Source organism: Gordionus sp. m RMFG-2023, chromosome 1, assembly GCF_954871325.1.
Source record: "Gordionus sp. m RMFG-2023 chromosome 1, tfGorSpeb1-WG-v2, whole genome shotgun sequence".
Lineage (NCBI taxonomy): Eukaryota > Metazoa > Nematomorpha > Gordioida > Chordodea > Parachordodidae > Gordionus > Gordionus sp. m RMFG-2023.
The window spans coordinates 90,483,828-90,508,648 of NC_088775.1; the positions used below are offsets into that span (position 1 = coordinate 90,483,828).

General features: G+C 28.7%; 1 protein-coding gene across 1 annotated transcript; it reads left to right on the top strand.

Annotated features, from left to right (window-relative positions):
* Positions 1–114: 114 nt before the first annotated feature.
* Positions 115–23,428, top strand: LOC135922737 (tubulin gamma-1 chain-like). The gene is made up of 11 exons (XM_065457183.1): positions 115–239; positions 284–334; positions 379–440; positions 484–651; positions 793–861; positions 9,805–9,884; positions 10,960–11,086; positions 19,340–19,663; positions 21,293–21,502; positions 21,714–21,875; positions 22,839–23,428. The coding sequence occupies exons 1-11, from the start codon at positions 191–193 to the stop codon at positions 23,226–23,228; spliced, it is 1,692 nt and encodes a 563-aa protein (XP_065313255.1). The 5' UTR covers positions 115–190; the 3' UTR covers positions 23,229–23,428.
* Positions 23,429–24,821: the final 1,393 nt, after the last annotated feature.

The window sequence follows — 24,821 nt, forward strand, 5'->3', positions numbered from 1 at the left end:
TTTAGATGGTATTGATCAATCATTCATAATGTAAACGTCAATAATAAAGCTGTTGGCCTTAATCTTAATAGCAAATATTTTATATAATAATGCTAATTGTTTTTATTTTTGATAATTTTTTCGACATATTTAGCATCTACTCTTATTCAAAAAGTTACGCTAAAATCAAAATTTGAAAATTCTGAGTCTGATGCCCCGAGAAATAATAACATTGCAAATAGGACAATGTGGAAATCAGAGTAAACCTTTATTACATTTAAAAAATATTTTATTATCTATTAAGTTGGTATGGAATTTTGGAAGACCCTCTGTTTAGAGCATGGTATCAATTCAGGTAAAATTATATATATGTAATATATAAGTCATTTTATTTATTAGATGGTATATTAGAAAATTTTGCAACTGAAGGGATTGACAGAAAAGATGTTTTCTTTTACCAAGTACCTAATATTTTTAGTGATATATATATATACCATTTCTAAGGCAGATGATCAACATTATATACCAAGGGCCATTCTTTTAGATTTGGAACCTAGGGTTATCAACTCTATTCTATCTTCCCCATTTGCAAATCTCTATAACAGAGAAAATATATATTTATCTGAACATGGTGGAGGTGCTGGTAATAATTGGGGAAGTGGATTTTCTCAAGTTTATTAATAAATAAATTTTATATTTTTTGTTATAAATTAAAAAAAATTTAAATTTATTTTATAGAAAAAACTTTTTATAATAAATTATTTTTAAGTATCCCAAAATTATTATCTATAATATAAAATTAAATATTTATAGGCTGGTCAAAGAAGTGAAGAAATTTTTGACATTATTGATAGAGAAGCTGATAACAGTGACAGTTTAGAAGTAAATAAGGAAATCTATAATTTATTTTTAAAAAAATCAGGGTTTATCAATTTACCAAATGTATATAAGATTAATAATTTTATTTTTGTGATTAAACATATCACATTTTTATAGATGAAATTACATTATTAGACAGTTGCACAATGTGCGCCTAGCATTATAAGAAATGAATCTGACCCTTAATCATAAAAAAAAACAACATTAATATAAAAGAAAAATATTTATAGTAAGTCAATACATTGATACTGAATTACCATTCTATTCATAGGGTATTCAGAATTTTCCTATAGGTGGAGGGGGCACTATTGCCATAAATTTTATTGAGGTTTTTTAAGTCCCTAGTGTTGTTAAAAAGCCTGATTCAGGTTGATTTAGAAAAATGGCCCGATTAAGATTATAACCAAAATAATCTTATGTAAGCCTAAAGATTTTGTATATAGATGGGAGAAATGCTTGGACATCTATTTGCAAAATCTCAATGCTTACATAATATTATTTTTGCTAAAATCTTAATTGGGATATTTTGAAAATCAACCTAAATCAGGCTTTTTAACAACACTATTAGGTTTACTTATTGTAAAAATTAATTTGGGGTTGGTTTTCAATTTATTTTTACATAAATGCTTCTTCTTTTCTAAAAATTTTGAACTAGTCATTATTTTTAAAAATAAATAATTTTCCTTAACGAGTTCTTATTTATAGTGATAAATTGTGCACATTTTCGTAGGGTTTATTTGCTTACAATGATATTTACAAAAAACAGGATAATTATTGGTGGGGTAGGAAATTTCTCACTTAAATAAAAAAATCTTTTGTTGATCACAAAAATTGATAATTTATTTAAGATTTTAAAAAAAATATCAATTTTTATGCATAAAATGCTCACTATTATTTTAAAAAAAAGGTGTTTTGAATTGTCATGTGATCGAAATTCCTGTTTTGATGATTCTCAAAAGAAAAATTTTTCATTCAAAAAAATTCCTTAAGATTTTTGATATTAGCAGAAATATGTTATTATTTTTTTTTTCAAAATTAATTCATGTTTTCTAAAATCTGATTTTATAGGAAATGTTTACCATCATGTTTGGAATACCGACCCTAAAGAGGCATTAGACAATTTTTGCTGTGAACCTTTATTGAATTTAATACAAATTATATTTTATCTTTCCTTAGATTTTTTCAGAGTTGTTAAAGGATCTAGATATAAAAATGTGGTATCTGTATCTGTATCTAGATAGATTTTTGATTAAAATATCGGTATTTAGATATTATAGACGATGTATCTGTACCTAGATCCATTTAAAAAGTATCTTTTAACAACTCTGGATTTTTTAATATAAATTTTAAAAGACTTCAAAGGCTATTGGCTAAATTATCTACAATTCGTAGGGATAGCTGTATTTTAAACATGTTGAAATGTATTTCCGGTAAAGGCATTCCAAACACGAGAGAATAAATTTCCGGGAAAAAATCAGATTTTTAGGAATTTTTATATAAAAAAAAACGCGATCAAAAAATGAATTAAATTTGAAAAAAAAATAAACACATTGCCACGTGACATATATAACGGTGAACTTGGTGAGGTCGAGATTTTTTGCTTCCCTGGACAGGATTCGAATTTTTATTTCATCTTTTAAGTATAGTTCGCGAATATTCTTTCTAGCTCAATCCCGGATTTTTTTTTTTATCATTTTACCACCCGGAATCATTGACATATATTAATATCTAGACTGACGATGCATTCATCAAATGTACATCAATGAAAATCAGCTGGGGACGCCCTTTTGATTTAAACGAGAGGCCAATTTATTCCTGTCTGATGCAAACTTTATTAAAGAATAGCCTGATCATCGAGATAATAAGGAAGCAAGTTATCAATTTAATAGTAATTTTTAACTTGAGAGTAATTGCTATATGCGTTATACCAAAATGGCAGGTCCAGCTGATTTCCATTCAACGGCGCTTTCAAATGCATTATTATTAACACATCGTCAGTCTAGTTATTATTATATGTCATTGGTTCGGACCGAATCGCAAGTTTCGTAAGCAGATAGAATAAACTCAGAACCTTTAGAATCCTAAAAGATTTTCCAGAACCCGGATTCTAATAGGGTTTAGGGGTTCGAGAATAGTTTTTTCTTCTTCTTCCATTTATATTCATTATTATAAAAAAAAACTTTTTTTTCTTCATGGAATCATTTATCTTGATTTATGTTGCGCATGCACATACATTACAGTTAGCTCATTAATAATTCTTTATAAAAATAAATAAATTTATGCGAGAAAGATTTTTGACCGAGCGAGGCAAGAGTTTTTTTTAAGGACTTTTTAGAAGTCCGGTGATTTTTTTAAAAAAAATTATGAAAGAAAGAAAGAAAGAATGGAAGGATTAAAGAAAGAGATGAGGGATTTTTGTGACAACGTATAAAGTTAATCGAGGTGAAACAAATTGAATTTCACCAGCTAACTTAGCTGAGGTTTTGACTACCACTCATAAGGTAATATAACATTAGATACCACAATCTGAGCGAAATGTATATACCTTTCAGATTAGTGGATTTTGTTTCAAGCAGGGATGTGAACCCTTCAACAAAAAAAAAGGGTCTGGGTTCGGGTCCTGTAATAAATTTTTAAAGGACCCGGGTCCAGGGTTCGGGTCGGGTCCAGGGAACATAAAAATAATGACTCAAAATAAGACTTTTTTTTCATTCATTTTTATTATACTTCAATATATATACACATTCATAATTAAAAATGAAATAATTTAAATTTTAAATATTTTATTCAATCGAACGATCATAATATCTTCTAAAATATCATCCTTGAGATTTCCACGTAAATTAGACAATATGTATTTCAAGGAAGAAAATCCACGTTCTACGCTGACCTAAAATAGATAGTTATCTTTATAATATATAAATTATTGTACCTGTGTCGCCGGTACAGCCATGACGAATCTAGACAAGGTATACAATTCAGGATATATTAGAGAATTTTCCTCCTAGAATGTTAAAATATTTTTATCCCTATTAATTCTCTTAACTTCTGAGAATTTTTCAATTAAAGATACAATCGATATTTTTTTCACCTTTCTATCTGATCCTGATGATAATTTCATTTTTTTTTCTCTCGAGATCGTCAATATTACTATCATCATTACTATCGCTACAACCATTAGATGTTGAAGCCTCCAATATATTGTTAATAATAGAGTTATGGTTATGACATAAATCGTCGAGATGGTCTATTGCCATTTGCTTTTGCTCAATACTTAATAGAACTTGATATCGAGGATCTAAATATATTGAGGCATACACAACACTATTTTTTAAATATTGTTGCTCTCGTATTTTCATGTTTTCTAATATTTCGTATGAAAAGGAACTTGTAAATTTTTCTAATTCTAATCGACATCTCACCCATATGCCATAAAAATCGGATAAACACAACTGTTCTGACTGCAATCGTAATGTAGTAATTTTCAAAGGAACCAACACCCTAGTAAGGTCTTTGATTTGATTCCAATCATCCTCTGACAAAATGATTTCACATGATCCTATAATAAAATCATCACAGAAATCTTTTAAACTTATTAATCGCTCTAGCATCATACAGATAGAGGACCAACGGGTTGTGCAATCTAATATTGCCATTTACCTTTTCATGGATTTTAATATTCGTACAATTGTAGGAGTTCTTAAATATTTAGCAACATCCCTTGCTTTGTCAATTATAGTTTTAAAGATATTATTTTTGAGGGAATCATTAATAGCTAATTGTAGTGTGTGGGCTGCACATCTGATACAGTATATCTTCGTGGAAAAATCTTTTATTATCTCCGGTATGTCAAATTCACTTATGTCCTCAAAATTATTATCATCATTATTTATATCTATATCATCCATTTCATCCAATGAACATTCATTTAATAATTTAATAGATTTGACTAGATTAGCACCATTATCCGTAGTAATGGTATAAACGTTTCTTAAAGGAATATGGAATTTATTTAAAGTTTCTATTATCATTCTTTTTATATTTTCAGAAGTTGAACTTTCTTTAATCTCCTTCATTGCTAAATTACTTAAGATTATATTATTTCCTTTAATATATTGTATATTTATTCCTAAAATATTTCTCCCTAATCTTTGGGCGGAATCTTTTTTTAATGAAATTAATTTGTTTTTTGTTCCTTTTATAATTTTTGCTTGTATTTTTTTCGATTCATCAACCACTAAGTCCTTAATTTTAAAACGGTTAATTGATGTTCCAATTGCCTTACTAATAGGATCAATAATTATTTTTAAACCAGAATCCTCAATAATATTGAAAGGTCTTCCATTTATTGTAACAAGCTCAACTAAAGCATTCATCAAATTCTCCTCAGACATTTGAATATATGAATGCTTTTTTTTAGGCAAAAAGCATATTAATAAATTTACATAATAAAATATTATTACTTACACTAGAAAATAATTTATGGTATCAGTCTCTAAATAAAATGAAATAAAGTCCAGGAAGAAAATCAAAAGAAAAGCGCGAATATAAAATAAATGATTCCACGAAGGTCCGGGTTCAGCCAGAATACGAGGGGTCAGGGTCCGGGTTCACATCCCTGGTTTCAAGCATATGAGACCTAGATTGGAAAACGAAATAATAAATTTTTTGCAATACCTAACTATACATATATACTCCAGATATCAAACCCTGTTAACTATCGTTGAGCTTGGGAAGGGGTGCCAAAGCTCGTTAAATTTAATTACGTGGAGGGGGGGGGCAAAAGTTATTACATTATTATAAATCAATGGAGCCATCGATTTCGTCTACAATTGATCCATCTGCTGATAAATACGAAGATTTCCAAAATGTTGCTTATAGGGAAAAAAAAATAAATAAAATTAAAGAGAACTCGAAGGTGACTAGAACCCCAATCACGATATCTTCCCAAAATATTATCAATCCATACTTCCACGTAAACCCCTGCATTCACACTTTAGCACGAATTCGTGGTGGGTGACCAAGTATATAAGGAATACACAAAAAAATTCAGCATACTTTGTATTACTTTGCCCGCGAATTTAAGGGGGCGAAGAATTATAAAAATAAAGCGTAATTTGTATAATTCGCGTTACTATATTTGCGTTTTCAAGGATGAAAAATGCACCTAACCTAATAATTAAATTAAGTTTAATATATATATATATATCCTTAACCATAACATATATATATATATGTATTAAACTTAATTTAATTATTAGGTTAGATGATTGACGTATATAATATAATTATATTGCTGGAACATCTGGAAGCAATTTTCTCCAAATGTAGATATAATCGTGAGTAAATTCCAAAATTATCAACTTCACTCCAAAGGAGTCAAAAAAAAAATTTTCATCCTTTTTTTAAGTGTGCGAAAAATTTGTAAAAGAATAAAAATGATTGGAATACTTGTTTTGTACTTTAATTTTATAAAATAATTCCAATTTAAATTATAATAATAATATATATATAACACAACAAAGGAGTTGGTTTTCAGATGATCACTGTCATGCATCTCCCTAATCCATAGTGATTGTCAGTGTCTCGATTTCCCTACATTCCTATATCATATAATAATTGTCATAAGATGTATATAATCTTCTAATCTACTTTTAAACATTATTTGCTCGACATTGGATATTATAATATCTACTAGTTGATAACCCGCGCCAAAGAATGACGGGAATACTTGAACTTTTATTATGAAATTTTTTAAAAATAATTTCAGTTGATTATTTATTCATTTTTTATTAAATTAAGCCTAAAATATATGAATTTGTAATCAAAAATGTAAGGGGAGGATATTGATAAATGGGCACTGTATGTCATTTCCAGAGTTCACATATTGTTGTCGAGATAAAAAATTTTATACTGACATATTTTGGGATGGTAATATGAGATAAATGTTTATTATTCAATTGGCTAAATATAATTTAAATTTATTATATTAAATCTAAATTGTGATAAAGTATACTCAGGATTAGTGACTTATAGGTTAATTTTCTGGCACGAATACTTTAGTGGGTATTTGAGCAATTTAAATCCAATAAATACGAAGTCAAATGTACCGTAAAATTTGTGACGTTGCATTTTAGGTGATTTTTTTTTATTTCGTCATGTTTAGTCGTAGCAGAATCTACATTTTAAAACTATATTAGCACAGGCATACTACCCTTTGTATACATATTTAAAAATATACTTAACTGATTTGAGTCAAGTACAAATTTCAACATTTATGTGAGCATTATATTTTAGTAAGTAGATATGAATTGTTAGGAATAACATATCTATTATCTACCGGTTTATTTGACATTAAAATTGTAGCTAAATTTATTTCTTTCATATAAAGGATACCCGTCAATTGGATTTTTGAAAATCCTTAGGGAAACTTTTTTATAATGCACGGAGATTGAGGATTTAAAATGCCACAGGATCCATGCGTCATACAGCATGTAACAATATAAAATAATCTTGATTCTGTAACATTATTAGGTATTTCAGCACATGCATATTTATCTTTTTCCTCGGAGGGGGGGACCGCTATTTTATTGTCCTTACTCAATATAAGTAACAATTGGGCATGAGGTAGGCCTCTCTTTTGAAATTCTATTGTATACACATAAGCTATACATTTTCCAAATTTCTTTTACAGTTAAGGATATCTGATAGAAATGTGGTTAATTTAATTTTTAAAACTCTGCAAATTATATCTGGCCTATAAGCGGGTGTTTGACCGGCAAAAAGATTATCGCTTATTTCAGACCAAGTAGGATTGCAGGTAAAAGTTATGAATAAATCAGGTTTACCATATTTTAAAACGATAGTCATGGCATCATGATATCGTTCTTGCATATTCCTGGGAGATCCCTGAAAATGAAGAAGGTAGAATAAATGGGCGACCTATTGGAGATTCTTTTGAAGTGGAAAACGTAGATCCTAAGTAATCCATTAATACTGAATATTCTTTTACACGAAGCTTATTTTGATTAAATGTTATACAATTGGTAATATTAGCCTCATGTTATAATTGTAAATATGAATCAACTATATATTGTTGCGTTAGTCGCTCCACATTTAAGAAGAGGGTTAAAAATATTTTGGCGTATATGGCTAAACGGGCAATCTTAAATTGTAGTTTAGAAATTTAAGATCTAGACGAATGTTCAAAACCTTCAACGATCTACCTTCTTCATTTCAGGGGTCTCTCAGGAATGTGCAGGAACGATATCACGATGATATGACTATCGTTTTAAAATGTGGCAATCCTGATTTATTCATAACTTTTACCTGCAATCCTAATTGGTCTGAAATAAGCGATAATCTTTTTTCCGGTCAAACACTTGCCGATAGGCCAGATATAATTTGTCGAGTTTTTTAAATTAAACTAAATGCATTTCTATTGCATATCTTTAATAATAAAATATTTGGGAAATGTTTAGCCTGTCTGTACACAATAGAATTTTGAAAAAAGAGACCTACCCCATGCCCATTTGTTACTTATATTGAGTAAGGACAATAAAATGGCGACATCCGAGGAAATAGATTAATACGCATGTGCTGAAATACCTAATAAAGTTACAGAATCAAAATTAGTTAATATTGTTACACTCTGTATGACGCATGGACCCTGTGGCGTTATAAATCCTCAATATCCGTGCATGGATAAAAAAGGCATGTGTGCAAAAAATTTCCCTAAGGATATTTAAAAAAGGCATGTGTGCAAAAAATTTCCCTAAGGATATTTAAAAAATTCACCAAATCTAACATTGACCGGTACCCTTTATATAGAAGAAATTTAGCTACAATTTTAATATCAAATAAACCGGTAGATAACAGATATGTTATTCCTTACAATTCATATCCACTTACTAAAATATAATGCTCATATAAATGTTGAAATTTGTACTTCACTTAAATCAGTTAAGTATATTTTTAAATATGTATACAAACTTTTTTTTGGGACAAATAAATCACGAGTTCTTCACGTGATATATAAAATCAGGTGACTATTTATAAATACGATAAATATTACAATAATGATACAACATGCTATTTATTTTTTTTTTTTTCCGTTTTAAAAATTAAAATCCATAAAATAATTGTGAAAATAATAGAGTTTAACCAATGACATTCCAGTTAAAAATTTCCACGTTTTATATTAAATCTTTTAATTACATAAAAACAAAGATAAAATCTTATTACCTTTTATAATGCAATCAATGACTTATAATAATACTTAGACTGACGTTGCGTTCTTGATAATGCATTTAAAAGCGTCATTTGATAGCAAATCAGCTGGACCCGCCATTTTGGTAACCTGTATAGTAATTATTTCTCATGTTAAAATAAATTGATAACTTGCTTCCTTATTATCGGGAGGATCAAGCATTAATAAAATTTGCGTTCAGACATAGGAATAAATTTGGCCTCTCGTTTAAATTTTTTAATGATGATATTGGGAAGTAAAATGGCTTCCCCAGCTGTTTTTTCATTGAATGCGCATTTTTAATAAATGCATCGTCAGTCTAGGTATTATTATTATTATTATATGTAATTGAATGCAGTAAATATAAAATGTGAAAATTAAAGAATAATATCAAATACGGATATATAATTATTTGATCAATTAACAAATATTAATATCGTCAAAATAGTTATATTCATAATAAGTTACGAAAAACAAATGATTAGTTATAGTAAGCCTTGAGTTAAGAGTTATTACATTTAGTCTAGAGAAAGAAAAAAAAACTATCCTACAGATGTAGATTTAAAAATAATCTTGATTGACATTTCGCCATCTATATACTTCTTAAACATGGTATTATATTTTATTTTTTTTAAAAAATAAAACTATCAGCTGTTCTCTCAAAGTGGTATATATATATTTTTTTATTATAAAAATAGGCTTTTGTCATATGTCATTCTATAGCTGGAGGCACCGGCTCTGGGATGGGATCCTATTTCATGGAGACCTTGAATGACAGGTATCGAATATATTTATATATTTTTTTAAAAAATTATTATTGTTATGAGAAGCAAAGTTCTACATTTTCGTCCCTCGATTATTGCGTCCGGTTAAATGAAGGGTAACCAGGACCGGTTCGGACCGGACCAATTTGGTCCAACTAAACCGATTTGAATACGACCGTCTTTTTTATTGTGGAGCGGTTTCCTTGACTAAGCCAGATTAGCCGAGAACTCTAAGCGAAACCAATTTGGTCTTAATCAAACTCAAAACTGTTTCACCACAATTTTATATTAGACAACCTAAAAATTTACCCTGAATTCGAGGCAGTTTGAAAGGATAGGGGAGGTGCTTAATAGGGACTTGTTCTATTTCTCACTCATTTTATCAGGCCAGCAATTAATTTTAAAATTAATGATGCGCCATCCAGCAAGGTTGAGCAAGAATATAAGATTAGTATATTTTTTTTATAAAAAAATTGGTATATACCCGTAACCTTTTTATATTTCACTTTCGAATAGAGGTCTACGTTGGGCGGATTTCCGCCCGATACCTCCCGCCTACGCCCTCTTATACTTTGAATGGGCGTGGTCGGTTTTTTTTTTAAAAATATTTTCAACAAGGAGCGGAAGTGTAATGGGCAGGCGTGGGCGGAATAAATTTTTGATATTTTTTTGGCGCGAAATGAGCTGAACAGACTTCAATTTAATAAAAAATAAGTAGGATAAATGGGCTAACGGGTAAATTTAATGTGCGGGTTAAATAATTTACAAAACAACGAGTTGGCGGGCTTTTTGGCTAAATAAATCCGCCAATTGCAGACCTCTAATCTCGAATACTTTTATCAAAATTAAATATACAAAAAAAAATTGATCAAAGGATCAAGTGTTTGTTACTATATTCTTAAGCTGCCATTTTGTATTCGTGGATTCTCTCAAAAAAACCGTTATTTAAAGTCTATTTTTTAGGGAATGTTTTTGTATAAAAAAAATATATAGAGAGGCGGAGGTGTAACACCGGTTAACCCCTCACCCCCTTAATTCAGTTTAGACCTTAAAAAAATATGAATAAAATGATGATTTTTTTTTCCCCAGATTTCCCAAGAAAATTTTACAAACTTACTCCGTTTTCCCCAATCAAGAGGAGATTAGCGACGTTGTCGTTCAACCTTATAATTCTATCTTAACCTTAAAAAGGTTGACGGAAAACGCGGATGCCGTGGTATTATTATTGAATATAATAAATCTTCTAAAATTAAAAGTCTTGTTCATTAAAGGTGTGTATAATATATACAAGTCAGCTGTAATCATTTTCATTGGTTCTAGACAGACGCCATTGAAAGGTATTTTGTTTTGAGTGTCTTTTCGCATTTCGTCAAAAACGTCTTTTTATGAAGGAAATAATGGGTCCTTTGGGCATCTATTAGCGGAACCTCGAGGCCTAGGCGATATTTTTCTGGAATAAAATATTGAGTTATTAGTTTTTTTAAATTGCCGCTCAACCCCAGACTTTTATCAACACTAGACACGACCCTCAAAGCTCAACAAAATGATTACCCGCTATTTTACAACTTTAACTCATAATTAGTGTTGTTAAAAAGCTGAGTTTTATCGGCTTCGACCTCGAGGTCGTAGCCAAAAAATTTGCTCAGGCTCAAGCCCGCTCATTGAGTTGGCTTGCTCGAGTCGTCTCAGGAGTTGGCTCAAGCCGAAATTTATTTATTTGTGATTAGTGTTGTTAAACGGCTGATCCAAACCCGCTTCTTGGCTTGTTAGTGTTGTTAAACGGCTGAGCCAAGACGGATTTTTGGCTGCCATGCCGGCTTATCCCTAAACTCAATCAGAATTTTGAATCGAAAATTTGACTCAGGCTCAAGAGTTGACTCAACGCCTGACTTTTAAGCCAATAATTAATTTATTTGTGATTAGTGTTGTTAAACGGTTGAGACCCAAGCTGGATTCTTGGCTTATTAGTGTTGTTAAACGGTTTAGCCGTAATTTGAAGCCTTTCATTGATTTTAAATTAGTGATGTAATAATATAACTGTAAGGTATTGAATGTTTTTCCTAGGACGCTTGCAATTTATTTTACTATCTCTCAGCCAATATTTTCTTTAGAAATAAAATATTATGTAAAAAAAAATAATAGCATAATTTAGGATTTGATATAGAAAACTGTTTTAATAAACAAATTTTCTTTTATATATAAAATATCAAACTGATAAATTTTATTTTGATATTTTACACTCATCTTACATGATTAAAATAAAAAATTGTATTTATAAATCTTGGTATATTAAGCTTTTTAGACCATGTATCTATCTACTAGATAAATATGAAAAGTATCATAACAACTCTGGTCTATCAGGATATATAGGTTGTAATTTACTTTATTATTAGCATTATTTTTTTTAAAGTTATTAAATGAATATTATGAAGATAAAATTGCATGAAGGTTAATTTATATAATGAAATATTTTATTTTTAATAGTATCATAAGATTTTAATAAAAACCTAATTAATGATTAAACATATATTCAATTAATTCCCATTAATTGGCCCTACTTTGTTTGAGAATGTTGATAAATTCCTCAACATCTATAAAAATTTTTAACAATTGTTTGATTAATAACCTTTCATTTCATTACAATAAAAAATACCCAATTATCCTCTTATATAAGGTAATTATAATATGTAACATTAATACAAATAGTGTATTTTTTTTCCTTAATGTATGCACAGGCACACTCTACCTACGTAATAATTACACAAATTTATACAAAATAGATTAACATTTTTTATAAAATAATCATTCCTTAAATAAAATTCTTTATAAAAAATTCTCTATAAAATCATTCTCTGTAAAATAAATCTCTATAAACGACATTCTTCTATAATTGTTTTCTCTGTAAAAGTGGTATCGGGCCCATCCGTTTGACTTTGTTTTGTCATTATACCATTTCATGTCAATTTTTAGAAAAATTTCATCTAATTTTCAATACAAAGGTAAATAATAAATATTCACATATATATTTTATATAATTTTCAAAACTTCCAATGATATAAAATTTTCAATACAAAAAGGTAAATATTTTGATTACAACTTATTTTGTTACACTTTTGAAAAATTTGATATAATTTTCAATACAAAGGTAAATAATAAATATTTACATATATATTTTATATAATTTTCAAAGCTTCCAAAAATTTGATATAAAATTTTCAATATAAAAAGGTAAATATTTTGATTACAACTTATTTTGTTACACTTTTCTTTAAATTAGGTAGCATAGTCATTTACTCCACTCTGTAAATGCCTTCCTCATATAGAAGGTCAAAATATTATAAAAACAAAATATATTTTAACTGTAATTCACCCACCTGCAATGGAAAAGGTTATACAGTAAATAACCTATTTACTTTGACCACAGCATGCAATGGTAAATTATTTAATATACAATATGTGATTTATTGTTTTCTAGATGTTTGCAAATATTTGACTGCAAGAAGAGAAAGTATTTTACAAAATAACATAAAATATGATACTTTAAATTTTTTTAAAATAATTAATCAAAATTTTGTTAATATATTATCTTTTAAATTTTTTTAAAAATAGTTCATCTAAATTATGATATAATATTATCCTTTAACTTTATTATTTATAACAATTTTTTTTAAATAAATTTTTCCTTAAGTATCTGATCTGGCAATCAGGCTGGTGATGGAGACAGAAATATGGTGATATCTGGGGTCTTTTTGGAAGAAAATCAAGAACCCTTTTCTTCCAATTTCAATCAAGTGCAAGAGGCTGGGGAGAGTGTTGGAGGAAGTATTTTTACAAAATAACATAAAATATTATACTTTAAATTTTTTTAAAATAATTAATCAAAATTTGGATATATTATCTTTTAAATTTTATTAAAAATAGTTCATCTAAATTGTGATATAATATTATCCTTTAACTTTATTATAAATAACAAATTTTTTTAAAATAAATTTTTCCTTAAGTATCTAGCAATCAGGCTGGTGATGGAGACAGAAATGTGGTGATATCTGGGGTCTTTTTGGAAGAAGTTCAAGATCTTTTAACTCAAATCATAGAACTACCTCTACATTTCCCATTCTTAGATGAAAGTTTTATAGATGAAGAAGATATAGTAGATACCTCCATTGCAGCTAATAGCTCTGATACTTTTCCAGTATTAGTTAATAGCATTCAATCTTCATTCTTAAATATCGAACAACCATATAATTTTATTCTTTCCCAAAAAAATCGTAATTTATTATATTCCAATAAATATTTATATATACATTATAAATTTGGGTTTTTATTTAAATGTAGACTAAAGCATTGTACCGCTAGAGGTACTTTGTTAAATAGGAAGTTTACATTAACCAATTTTCACATATATTTAAATTTTGCGTTTGGGTTAATCCAAGTATTTTTAAAATATGTAAAAAGATCTCTTATGGGATCTAAATAAAAGGCCTCTACCTCACTATTTAATTCAGACAATACCAATGATATGTCCGTTTCAGTTAAAAAGGGTATCGCCATGAGTCTGCAATAAAATCTCTTAAAATTAGGATTAAGCCGACTAAATGCTGTCAATCTATTACCCTGTATACGTGTTAAAATACATTGGCAATAATGAAAGTAGCATCCGTTGACAGAAATGGTTGGAAACATTTCTTCGAGAGCTCTAAGTGCTCCCATTTCAAAATCTATAAGTGTTTAAGGAGGAGAAAATATAAAACCTATAGATAGGCAATAATTTTTTAAAAGATCCTACATTTTTAAATATGTTTCTTTGTTTTGGCAACAATATATATGCACAAGGAATTATTGTATGATCAATCATTATATGAATAGTGTATAATTGCTTAAATAATAATGGACACGAAGAAAATGTACCGTCCATCAAAATTTGGTCAGCATTACAGAGGCATTCAAGTAATTCATGTGTAGAAAATATTAATAATTCATTATTTTCATTACAAATTAAAAATGTTTTATTATTGTTGTATAATCGCCGTCTAATTGGATATCAGAATTTATAAGAGGTAAAGGAGGTCTCAATGATTTAATAACACGATTCATAATACTTTTCACAGATAGAAATGTTGGTAGAGCATTAGGATGGAGTTGAACGAGTGGATCCATTTTTCTAATACGCATAACTTGATTATATGTTTTACGTTTGCTTTGATAGGTGTATGCTCGACATTGTTCTTTAAGTTTATTCATAGTTACTCAAATTGCATAATGCGCTTCCTCAGATTCATCAGAATGGTTGTGAAAATTGGTTAATGTAAACTTCCTATTTAACAAAGTACCTCTAGCGGTACAATGCTTTAGTCTACATTTAAATAAAAACCCATTATAATGTATACATAAATATTTATTGGAATATAATAAATTACGATTTTTTTGGGAAAGAATAAAATTATATGGTTGTTCGATATGTAAGAATGAAGATTGAATGCTATTAACTATTACTGGAAAAGTATCAGAGCTATTAGCTGCAATGGAGGTATCTACTACATCTTCTTCATCTATAAAACTTTCATCTAAGAATGGGAAATGTAGAGGTAGTTCTATGATTTGAGTTAAAGGATCTTGAACTTCTTCCAAAAAGACCCCAGATATCACCACATTTCTGTCTCCATCACCAGCCAGATTGCCAGATACTTAAGGAAAAATTTATTTAAAAAAAATTTGTTATTTATAATAAAGTTAAAGGATAATATTATATCACAATTTAGATGAACTATTTTAATAAAATTTAAAAGATAATATATTAACAAAATTTTGATTAATTATTTTAAAAAAATTTAAAGTATAATATTTTGTAAAATACCTCCAACACTCTCCCCAGCCTCTTGCACTTGATTGAGATTGGAAGAAACGGGTCCTTGATCTTCTTCCCAAAAAGACCTCAGATATCACCACATTTCTGTCTCCATCACCAGCCTGATTGCCAGATACTTAAGGAAAAATTTATTTTAAAAAAATTTGTTATTTATAATAAAGTTAAAGGATAATATTATATCACAATTTAGATGAACTATTTTTAATAAAATTTAAAAGATAATATATTAACAAAATTTTGATTAATTATTTTTAAAAAATTTAAAGTATAATATTTTATGTTATTTTCTAAAATACTTCCTCCAACACTCTCCCCAGCCTCTTGTACTTGATTGAAATTGGAAGAAACGGGTTCTTGATCTTCTTCCAAAAAGACCCCAGATATCACCACATTTCTGTCTCCATCACCAGCCTGATTGCCAGATACCTAAGGAAAAATTTATTTTAAAAAAATTTGTTATTTATAATAAAGTTAAAGGATAATATTATATCACAATTTAGATGAACTATTTTTAATAAAATTTAAAAGATAATATATTAACAAAATTTTGATTAATTATTTTAAAAAAATTTAAAGTTTCATATTTTATGTTATTTTGTAAAATACTTTCTCTTCTTGCAGTCAAATATTTGCAAACATCTAGAAAACAATAAATCACATATTGTATATTAAATAATTTACCATTGCATGCTGTGGTCAAAGTAAATAGGTTATTTACTGTATAACCTTTTTCATTGCAGGTGGGTGAATTACAGTTAAAATATATTTTGTTTTTATAATATTTTGACCTTCTATATGAGGAAGGTATCATTTACAGAGTGGAGTAAATGAATATGCTACCTAATTTAAAGAAAAGTGTAACAAAATAAGTTGTAATCATAATATTTACATTTTTGTATTGAAAATTTTATATCAAATTTTTCAAAAGTATAACAAAATAAGTTTTAATCAAAATATTTACCTTCTTGTATTGAAAATTTTATATCATTGGAAGCTTTGAAAATTATATAAAATATATATGTGAATATTTATTATTTACCTTTGTATTGAAAATTGTTGTAATCAAAATATTTACCTTTTTATATTGAAAATTTTATATCATTGGAAGCTTAGAAAATTATATTAAATATATATGTGAATATTTATTATTTACCTTTGTATTGAAAATTAGATGAAATTTTTCGAAAAATTGACGCGAAATGGTATAATGACAAAACAAAGTCAAACAGATGGGCCCCGATACCACTTTTACAGAGAAAACAATTATAGATTATGTCGTTTATAGAGATTTATTTTACAGAGAATGATTTTATATAGAATTTTTTATAAAGAATTTTATTTAAGGAATGATTATTTTATAAAAAATGTTAATCTATTTTGTATAAATTTGTGTAATTATTACGTAGGTAGAGTGTGCCTGTGCATACATTAAGGAAAAAAATACACTATTTGTATTAATGTTACATATTATAATTACCTTATATAAGAGGATAATTGGGTATTTTTTATTGTAATGAAATGAAAGGTTATTAATCAAACAATTGTTAAAAATTTTTATAGATGTTGAGGAATTTATCAACATTCTCAAACAAAGTAGGGCCAATTAATGGGAATTAATTGAATATATGTTTAATCATTAATTAGGTTTTTATTAAAATCTTATGATACTATTAAAAATAAAATATTTCATTATATAAATTAACCTTCATGCAATTTTATCTTCATAATATTCATTTAATAACTTTAAAAAAAATTAATGCTAATAATAAAGTAAATTACAACCTATATATCCTGATACACCAGAGTTGTTATGATACTTTTCATATTTATCTAGATAGATACATTGTCTAAAAAGCTTAATATACCAAGATTTATAAATACAATTTTTTATTTTAGTAAGATGAGTGTAAAAAATATCAAAATAAAATTTATCAGTTTGATATTTTATATATAAAAGAAAATTTGTTTATTAAAACAGTTTTCTATATCAAATCCTAAATTATGCTATTATTTTTTTTTTACATAATATTTTATTTCTAAAGATAATATTGGCTGAGAGATAGTAAAATAAATTGCAAGGGTCCTAGGAAAAACATTTAATACCTTACAGTTATATTATTACATCACTGATTTAAAATCAATGAAAGGCTTCAAATTACGGCTAAACCGTTTAACAACACTAATCACAAATATTAATTATTGGCTTAAAAGTGTTAAAAAATTTAAACAATGGGCGACGGTTTAAGGAAATTTAAAATTTTTGTTCAAAAACATACTAAAAAAAATAATTGTTTTCATGATCTATAACAATATTTCTTTTTTTTATTGTGTAATCGTCATATTTTTTTAAATACCATTATTTGCATAAGAATTATTTATATTTTATGTATAATTGTTAAATAATTTAAATTTTCATTATAATAAATTTTTATATATTTAAAAATGTTTGAAAAATATATAATAATACTATTTAAAAAAAAGAACGGAGATGGTGTGACGCAGGGAAACAAAAATGAAAAAGGAACGTAAGCGTTGTCTATGATAGCTCTTTGGCTAGAAGGCTACCATTGAAACTGATATAATTAGCTTTGTGAATCGCTATGGATAATCGTTGACGAAGAAAAAACCCTCTCGAGGTTCTTCTGAGAGTTTGCTGATTTGTTATCCTTAGTTTTTGAAAAATGCTAAGGCGAGTTTGCCGAAGGTGCCAAGAGTGGTTGATATGATTGGGATGAAGCAATGATCGTTTATTATTTCTGTGTATTTAGAAATTTTAAGTTGTTCCTTCTGGTCAAGGATGTTGATGGCCAATCGTTTTTTTAAGTGAAGAACATTTACCTAACTATATTATGCAATATACACAACAATAAAACTTTTTTTTTCTTAGAATAAATAAACATTTTTTTGTATTTTTTTTTTCATAAATATTCAATTTGATCAAAATAAATTGTCCATAATTTACATTGATTAATGATTATTTTTTTTTTATACTTACATTAATGTCCTAAATCATTAACTTTTTGTAGAGGTTGTAATGCCGAAAATATTTTTATTAGATGCTTAAAAAAAATGAATGGAATGACCATAATTAAATTTTATAAGCGTTGGGTTAAAAATTTTTTATAAATAATGGGCGGGCGGATAAATAATTTTAGACTAATGGTCGGGCCAGCTGGTTGACGGGTAAGGAATTTTAGACAAATGGGCTGGATTGGCGGGTATATATTTTTTTTGAGTACTATTTGCGGGCTGGGCTGGCAGGTTAAATTTTTCTTAAAACATTGGACCAAAAATTCGCCCAATGCAGACCCCTAATGCACATCATCTGAATCCGCCATTTTCCCATGTAGTAATTATTCTCGTGTTAAAAACTACTGACTACTATTAAATTGATAACTTGCTTCCTCAATTATCTCGATGATCGGGCAATTCTTTAATAAAGTTTGCATCAGATTGATACGGGTAAATCAAAATGGCATCCCCAGCTGTTTTCGTTAATGTACACCTTTAATGAATGCATCGTCAGTCTATTATTATTATATGTCTTTGACTTAATCGTATATAATTTATTTACACGAATGCGCACAAAATAAATCTTGAAAGATAGTGTTAGACAACACCGCCCTAAACCGAATCGCCACCGAACGTTTGCGCCTAGAAAAGGTTTCCTTCGCCCAGATAAATTCCTTCGTCTCTACCATAATGGCCGCCAGCACGGCTACCTTAAGATACCCCGGTTACACCCACAACGATTTGGCGGGGATTTTAGCCGGGCTCATACCTACCCCCACACTCCATTACCTCATGACGGGGTACACCCCACTGAATATAGCTATCGAACAGTCATCCCAAACTCAAACCGTAAATCAAAATATTAACGCGATGATGGTCAATTCACGATGCGGAAGCGAAATTACGCAAAAGAATGTGAGTATTAATTTTTTTTTAAATATGATATTTTTTATATAGCTTATTATTATCCTTTAAATATTGTATATTATAAAAAAAAATATAAAATTATCTTTCTAGCCATATTTGATTGATTTTTAAATATATTTGAATGACATTGAACATTTGAACATTTTATATAACATTGAACAATAATACATGTAAAGATTTCATTTTGAAATATAGATATTCAAAAGATAAGCATGTTTTTTTTAAAGATATGGGAATTTTGGGTTAGCCAGTTATAGTTGTTGTTAAACGAAAACGGCTAACTTAAGATTTTATCTAGAAAAATATTACGCAAAGCCTGAAGATTTTTCTCGTAGATGGGCACAAAGGGTTTGAACATCTGTTAACGAAATCTTTAAGCTTAGGCAATATTTTTCTAGCTATTTAAAAAATAGACCGAAACCAAAACCCGGGTAGATCTAGAAAACCGTTATTAGGAAAACCCGAAGTCCCTGACATCTAGTTAGCCGTTTTTAAAAACCTTCTCGAATCGAGCCGGTTAACAACACTAGCCAGTTATGGTTATTCAACATCCCGCACTGTTTAATGGGTAAAAAATAAAAGTACAAAATTGTATATTATTTCGATACTATTCTTTTTTTTTAATATAGTGATAGTTTAAGAATTTTGATTAAGAACGAATAATTCTAACGAACTTTGTTCTTATTTTTCGTGTATCGTTGGTCAAACCAGAGTTTTACCCTGATTTAAATTACGAACTTATATTTTTTTGGTGGGGGGGAATTAAAAGTAGTTTTATAAAATATAATTAGAAATTACGATTGAAAGAAAGAAAGAATTCTCTTTCTTTCTTTCTTTCTTTCTTTTAAATATTCACGACAAATTAAATTTTTTTGGCTATAATACGTAATTTATAAATTTTTTATATGAAATTATGTTAATAAAAATCAAATTAAAATAAATTTCGATTTTGAGGTAACCATATTATACATATATATTCTTCTCCGTTTTTTGGCGATTTCCGGATTTACCCAGGGGTTTCCCTCTGATTTTTCCTTTTCCATTTTTGCAGGTCATGAGCATCAATATTTGTAAGCTATTCATGTCTCTCATATCCGCCGCGATTGCATTTGTCCACGTCATCTTGGACCTTCCTCCAGGTCTTGATCCTCCTACTTGCCATCGAGACACCTCTTTACCCAGTCATCTTTTGTCATACGGCCCAAACTATCTTAGTCTATTGCGTCGCAATGCCCACTCCGATCATTTCTATACCCAATCCTGCACGCAATTCCTTGCTAGTTTTTCCCTCTCTCTCTCAGAGATATCCCACATCTAATTATCCTCATCGCTGTTCTTTCTAATTTGGCTTCCTAGGTCGCTCTCATGTTTAATAAATAGGTAAGTATTTGAGTTTGATAATGATAACTTTTATTCGATTTACGCATTTAAAAAAATTTTTTGGGGTATCATTTGACAATTGAATGACACCTATTAATTACTAACTTGGAATTTTCGGAACGAAATTGATTGACGTTATAATGTTTAATGATATATACAAAAAAACGGATTTTCAAAATGAAGATAAAACTATAGAAAAAAGGACAATCAACAATATATATATTATTATTTTTTTAGACTTTTTCTAATCAAACTTCCTTGACCTCTTCCTCTATTTCGAATAATCCTCCGCCCGTAACGAACGTCAGGAAAACGACCGTACTGGACGTGATGAGACGTCTATTGCAACCGAAGAATATGATGGTGTCCACATCCCACGATAGGAATCTCAAACATTGCTATGTGTCAATACTCAATATCATACAGGGGGACATAGATTCGACTGAAGTTTTAATTTTCAGTTCAACTGTAGCTATACCTTTATCCCATAATGTTGAAAATATGGGAGATTTTTTTTAGTGGAATCGCTCTTTAACTCTTACCATTATTTCTAATCGTGTAGATAGATGTTAGAACCGTTATAATATTATGCCTAATTTTAATACTTTAAATTTACCCCTCCCCCTGTCAAAATGACTTAAATTGACAATCCTCGAAGGTCCACAAGAGTTTGCAAAGGATAAGGGAACGGCAAATCGTTCAATTCGCGCCTTGGGTCCCGGCATCTATCCAAGTGGCTCTTTCCAGAAAATCGCCTTACATTACGTCAGCTAACAAAGTTAGCGGGTTGATGTTGGCCAACCATACTAACGTATCTTCCGTAAGCTATCACTATTTCATTCAAGCTTTGTATTTCAAAAAATAAGGATTTTGATTGACATAGTATTTGTGGTTTTGATTTTCTTTTATCGTTATTTTTTTTTAATGAACATTAAACATAAATCATAGTTAAATTGGCATTGGCAAATTTTCTTTAGAACCCGCCTCGATCCCTTTACCAAATCTTAGTTAAACTGGCAAATTTTCTTTAGGTCTAGGCTCTGTCCCTTGACCGTATTCTTTTTTAAAAGATCTCACTTAACCCCCAAATCATGCACTCGCATTCTAATCTGCTATATATGAAACTCCGTTAGCCAGAAAATTTACCTTAAGCCAAATCTTCTTATAAAAAAATTTGATAAAAATCAATTTAAAACTTATTCTTTTCTCGATTGCGAGAAAAATTTAGGGACAAAAAATAAAATTCTGAACACTTATAATTATAAGTCATGACGACGTATGGTTGGGTGATCATTATATTTTTAGCCGACTAAAATAACTTCTAAACCGAATTTTTAGCTGATAAAAATATCGTCTGAACCGAGTTTTTAGTCGACTAAAATATCGTCTCCGGGGTTTTAGCTGATAACTACCACTTTGGTCCTCGAGGTTAGTTTAAAAAAAAAAATATATATATAGGCACTCAGATTTTAAAGAAACTAATATACATTATAAACGCCTTCATTTTAACAGATTTTCTCCGGCTCGCGCCTATAGGTTGAGTCCGACATTTAGCTCCACGAGGGATTATTGTCAAAATAATTTAAAACATTCTCAGTTCAATTATACCCCTTGTGAAATGCACTGATTTCTGGGCCTGAAATATAATTTTCTTTCCATTTTAAAAATATCGTCATTTTATAAACTGGGATTTATTTTATAGATTTGAATCTTATATACTTAAAAAATTTTATTTATATATTTATGAATCATTACCAATTTTTTTATTTAAAAAAAAATACAGTTATTCGACCGAACCCTCAAACAATACGACAAACTACGTAAACGGGAAGCGTTTTTGGACATGTTCCGGAAAGAAGAGATGTTCAAAAACGACCTATCCGAACTTGACGATTCGAGAGCCGTGGTATTTGATTTGATCGAGGAGTACAGAGCTGCTACTACGGAAGATTATCAAGATTCTGGCATGGGGACCGAAGGAAATTTCGAACATGGCGGTGGGGAAGATGCGGAATTGGCCGAATTACTGAGGCTCCTGGGTAAATCCAGCGAGAATTCCGATCACCAATTTAGCCCTAACAATCTTGACGAAGAGTTGGAAATCACTTATGATAAAGGTGCCGACGAGGAAAAATCACCGAACGACGCGGAAGGATACAATGTCAGTGAATAACTAATAAAAGGAAAAAAATTTTGACGCAAACAAAAATGCTCATTTTAAATTATCGATTTTATAGTTATATAGTATGGTATAAATTATTAAATCGTATTTTATAAAATGACATATAATATTACCATAAACTAACGGTGCATTCATAATAATGCATTTGAAAGCGTCAGTTGAATGCAAATCAGCTGGACCCGCCATTTTGGTAACCCATATAGTAATCATTCTCATGTTAAAAACTAATATTAAATTGATAACTCGCTTCCTTATCATCTCGATGATCAGGAAATTCTTTAATAAAGGTTTGCGTCATCGTTTAAAATTGTTAATAATGATATTACGGGTAATCAAAATGGCGTCTCCAGCTGTTTTCATCGATGTACACTTTTAAGGTATGCATCGTCAGTTTAGGTATTATTGTATGTCATTGATTTTATATTTTTATAATATTTTTAAAAAAATTGTAAATATTTATTCGTTTGAATTATTGGACCCTTCATGGCCATGTTTGTATATTAATAAAATATTATAGCGCACACAAATTGAGCGTTTACGTTTTGCCGTAATTTTTAAATTTAAAAACGTAACGCAACGCGTCCCTTTGTTTAAATTGAGTTTGTCTTTTTTTAGATAATATCCGTCGATTCAAAATTTTAAATAAAGTTCTAGAGAAAAAAAAAAGATTTGTCTTTTGGAAATTATAATATCGTCTGCCTTCTTATTTCTTTTAATTTCTAAATATTCCTTTTTTTAAGGGATTATAAGTAAGTCATTTAATATTACATTTTTATATAATATTACAAAGCGAAGAGTTTAAAAAATAATGTAATGAAAAAGCAAACATATTTCAGTTTTTTTAAAAAAAATGTTTGCTTATTATAAAGTATTTTGAACGAGATAAATTTTATTCGTTAATTTCTAAGATATTATAAATTAAAAGAATTCAAAAAAAAAACTAATAATTGTTCTTGTTTGAAAAATTTGACATTGGGAAGTATATACATTACTTTCATTTTTTGTAAAATAATCACATCCCTAGTGTTGTTAAACGGCAACTCAATATTTTATCCAGAAGAATAATATTACGCAAGCGCAAGCCTTTGTAGAAGGAATATAGGTTTCGACATCTATTAACAAAATCTCGAGACTCACGTGATATTTTTCTGGCTAAAATATTGAGTTGGCCGTTTTTAAAAACCGGCTCAAAACGAGCGCTACAACACTACGTTCCTAGCATCCATTAATATTATTTTGAATATCGCTTTAAAATAAATTGTAGGATATAAGCTAGATAATTTTTGACTATCGGGGAACCCATATTTGCAAAATGTTTTGTTAAAAAAATTAAAATTTATAATTATTGAATCTCTCTTTTATTTTTTATAAATCAATTTTATTTCTATATATATATATCAGCGGCAATATGTATTTTTTTTCAATATGCGAGTTCACTCAATACCTATTTTTAAAAAGTAGCGCGTTATTAGCTAAAGTTATGGTAACGCGCAACTTGTAGTACGCTACCTTAACAACTTCTGACGATATATTACTATAAGAAACAATTTGAAAGCAAGCATTAATAAGAGTTGATAACTTTTT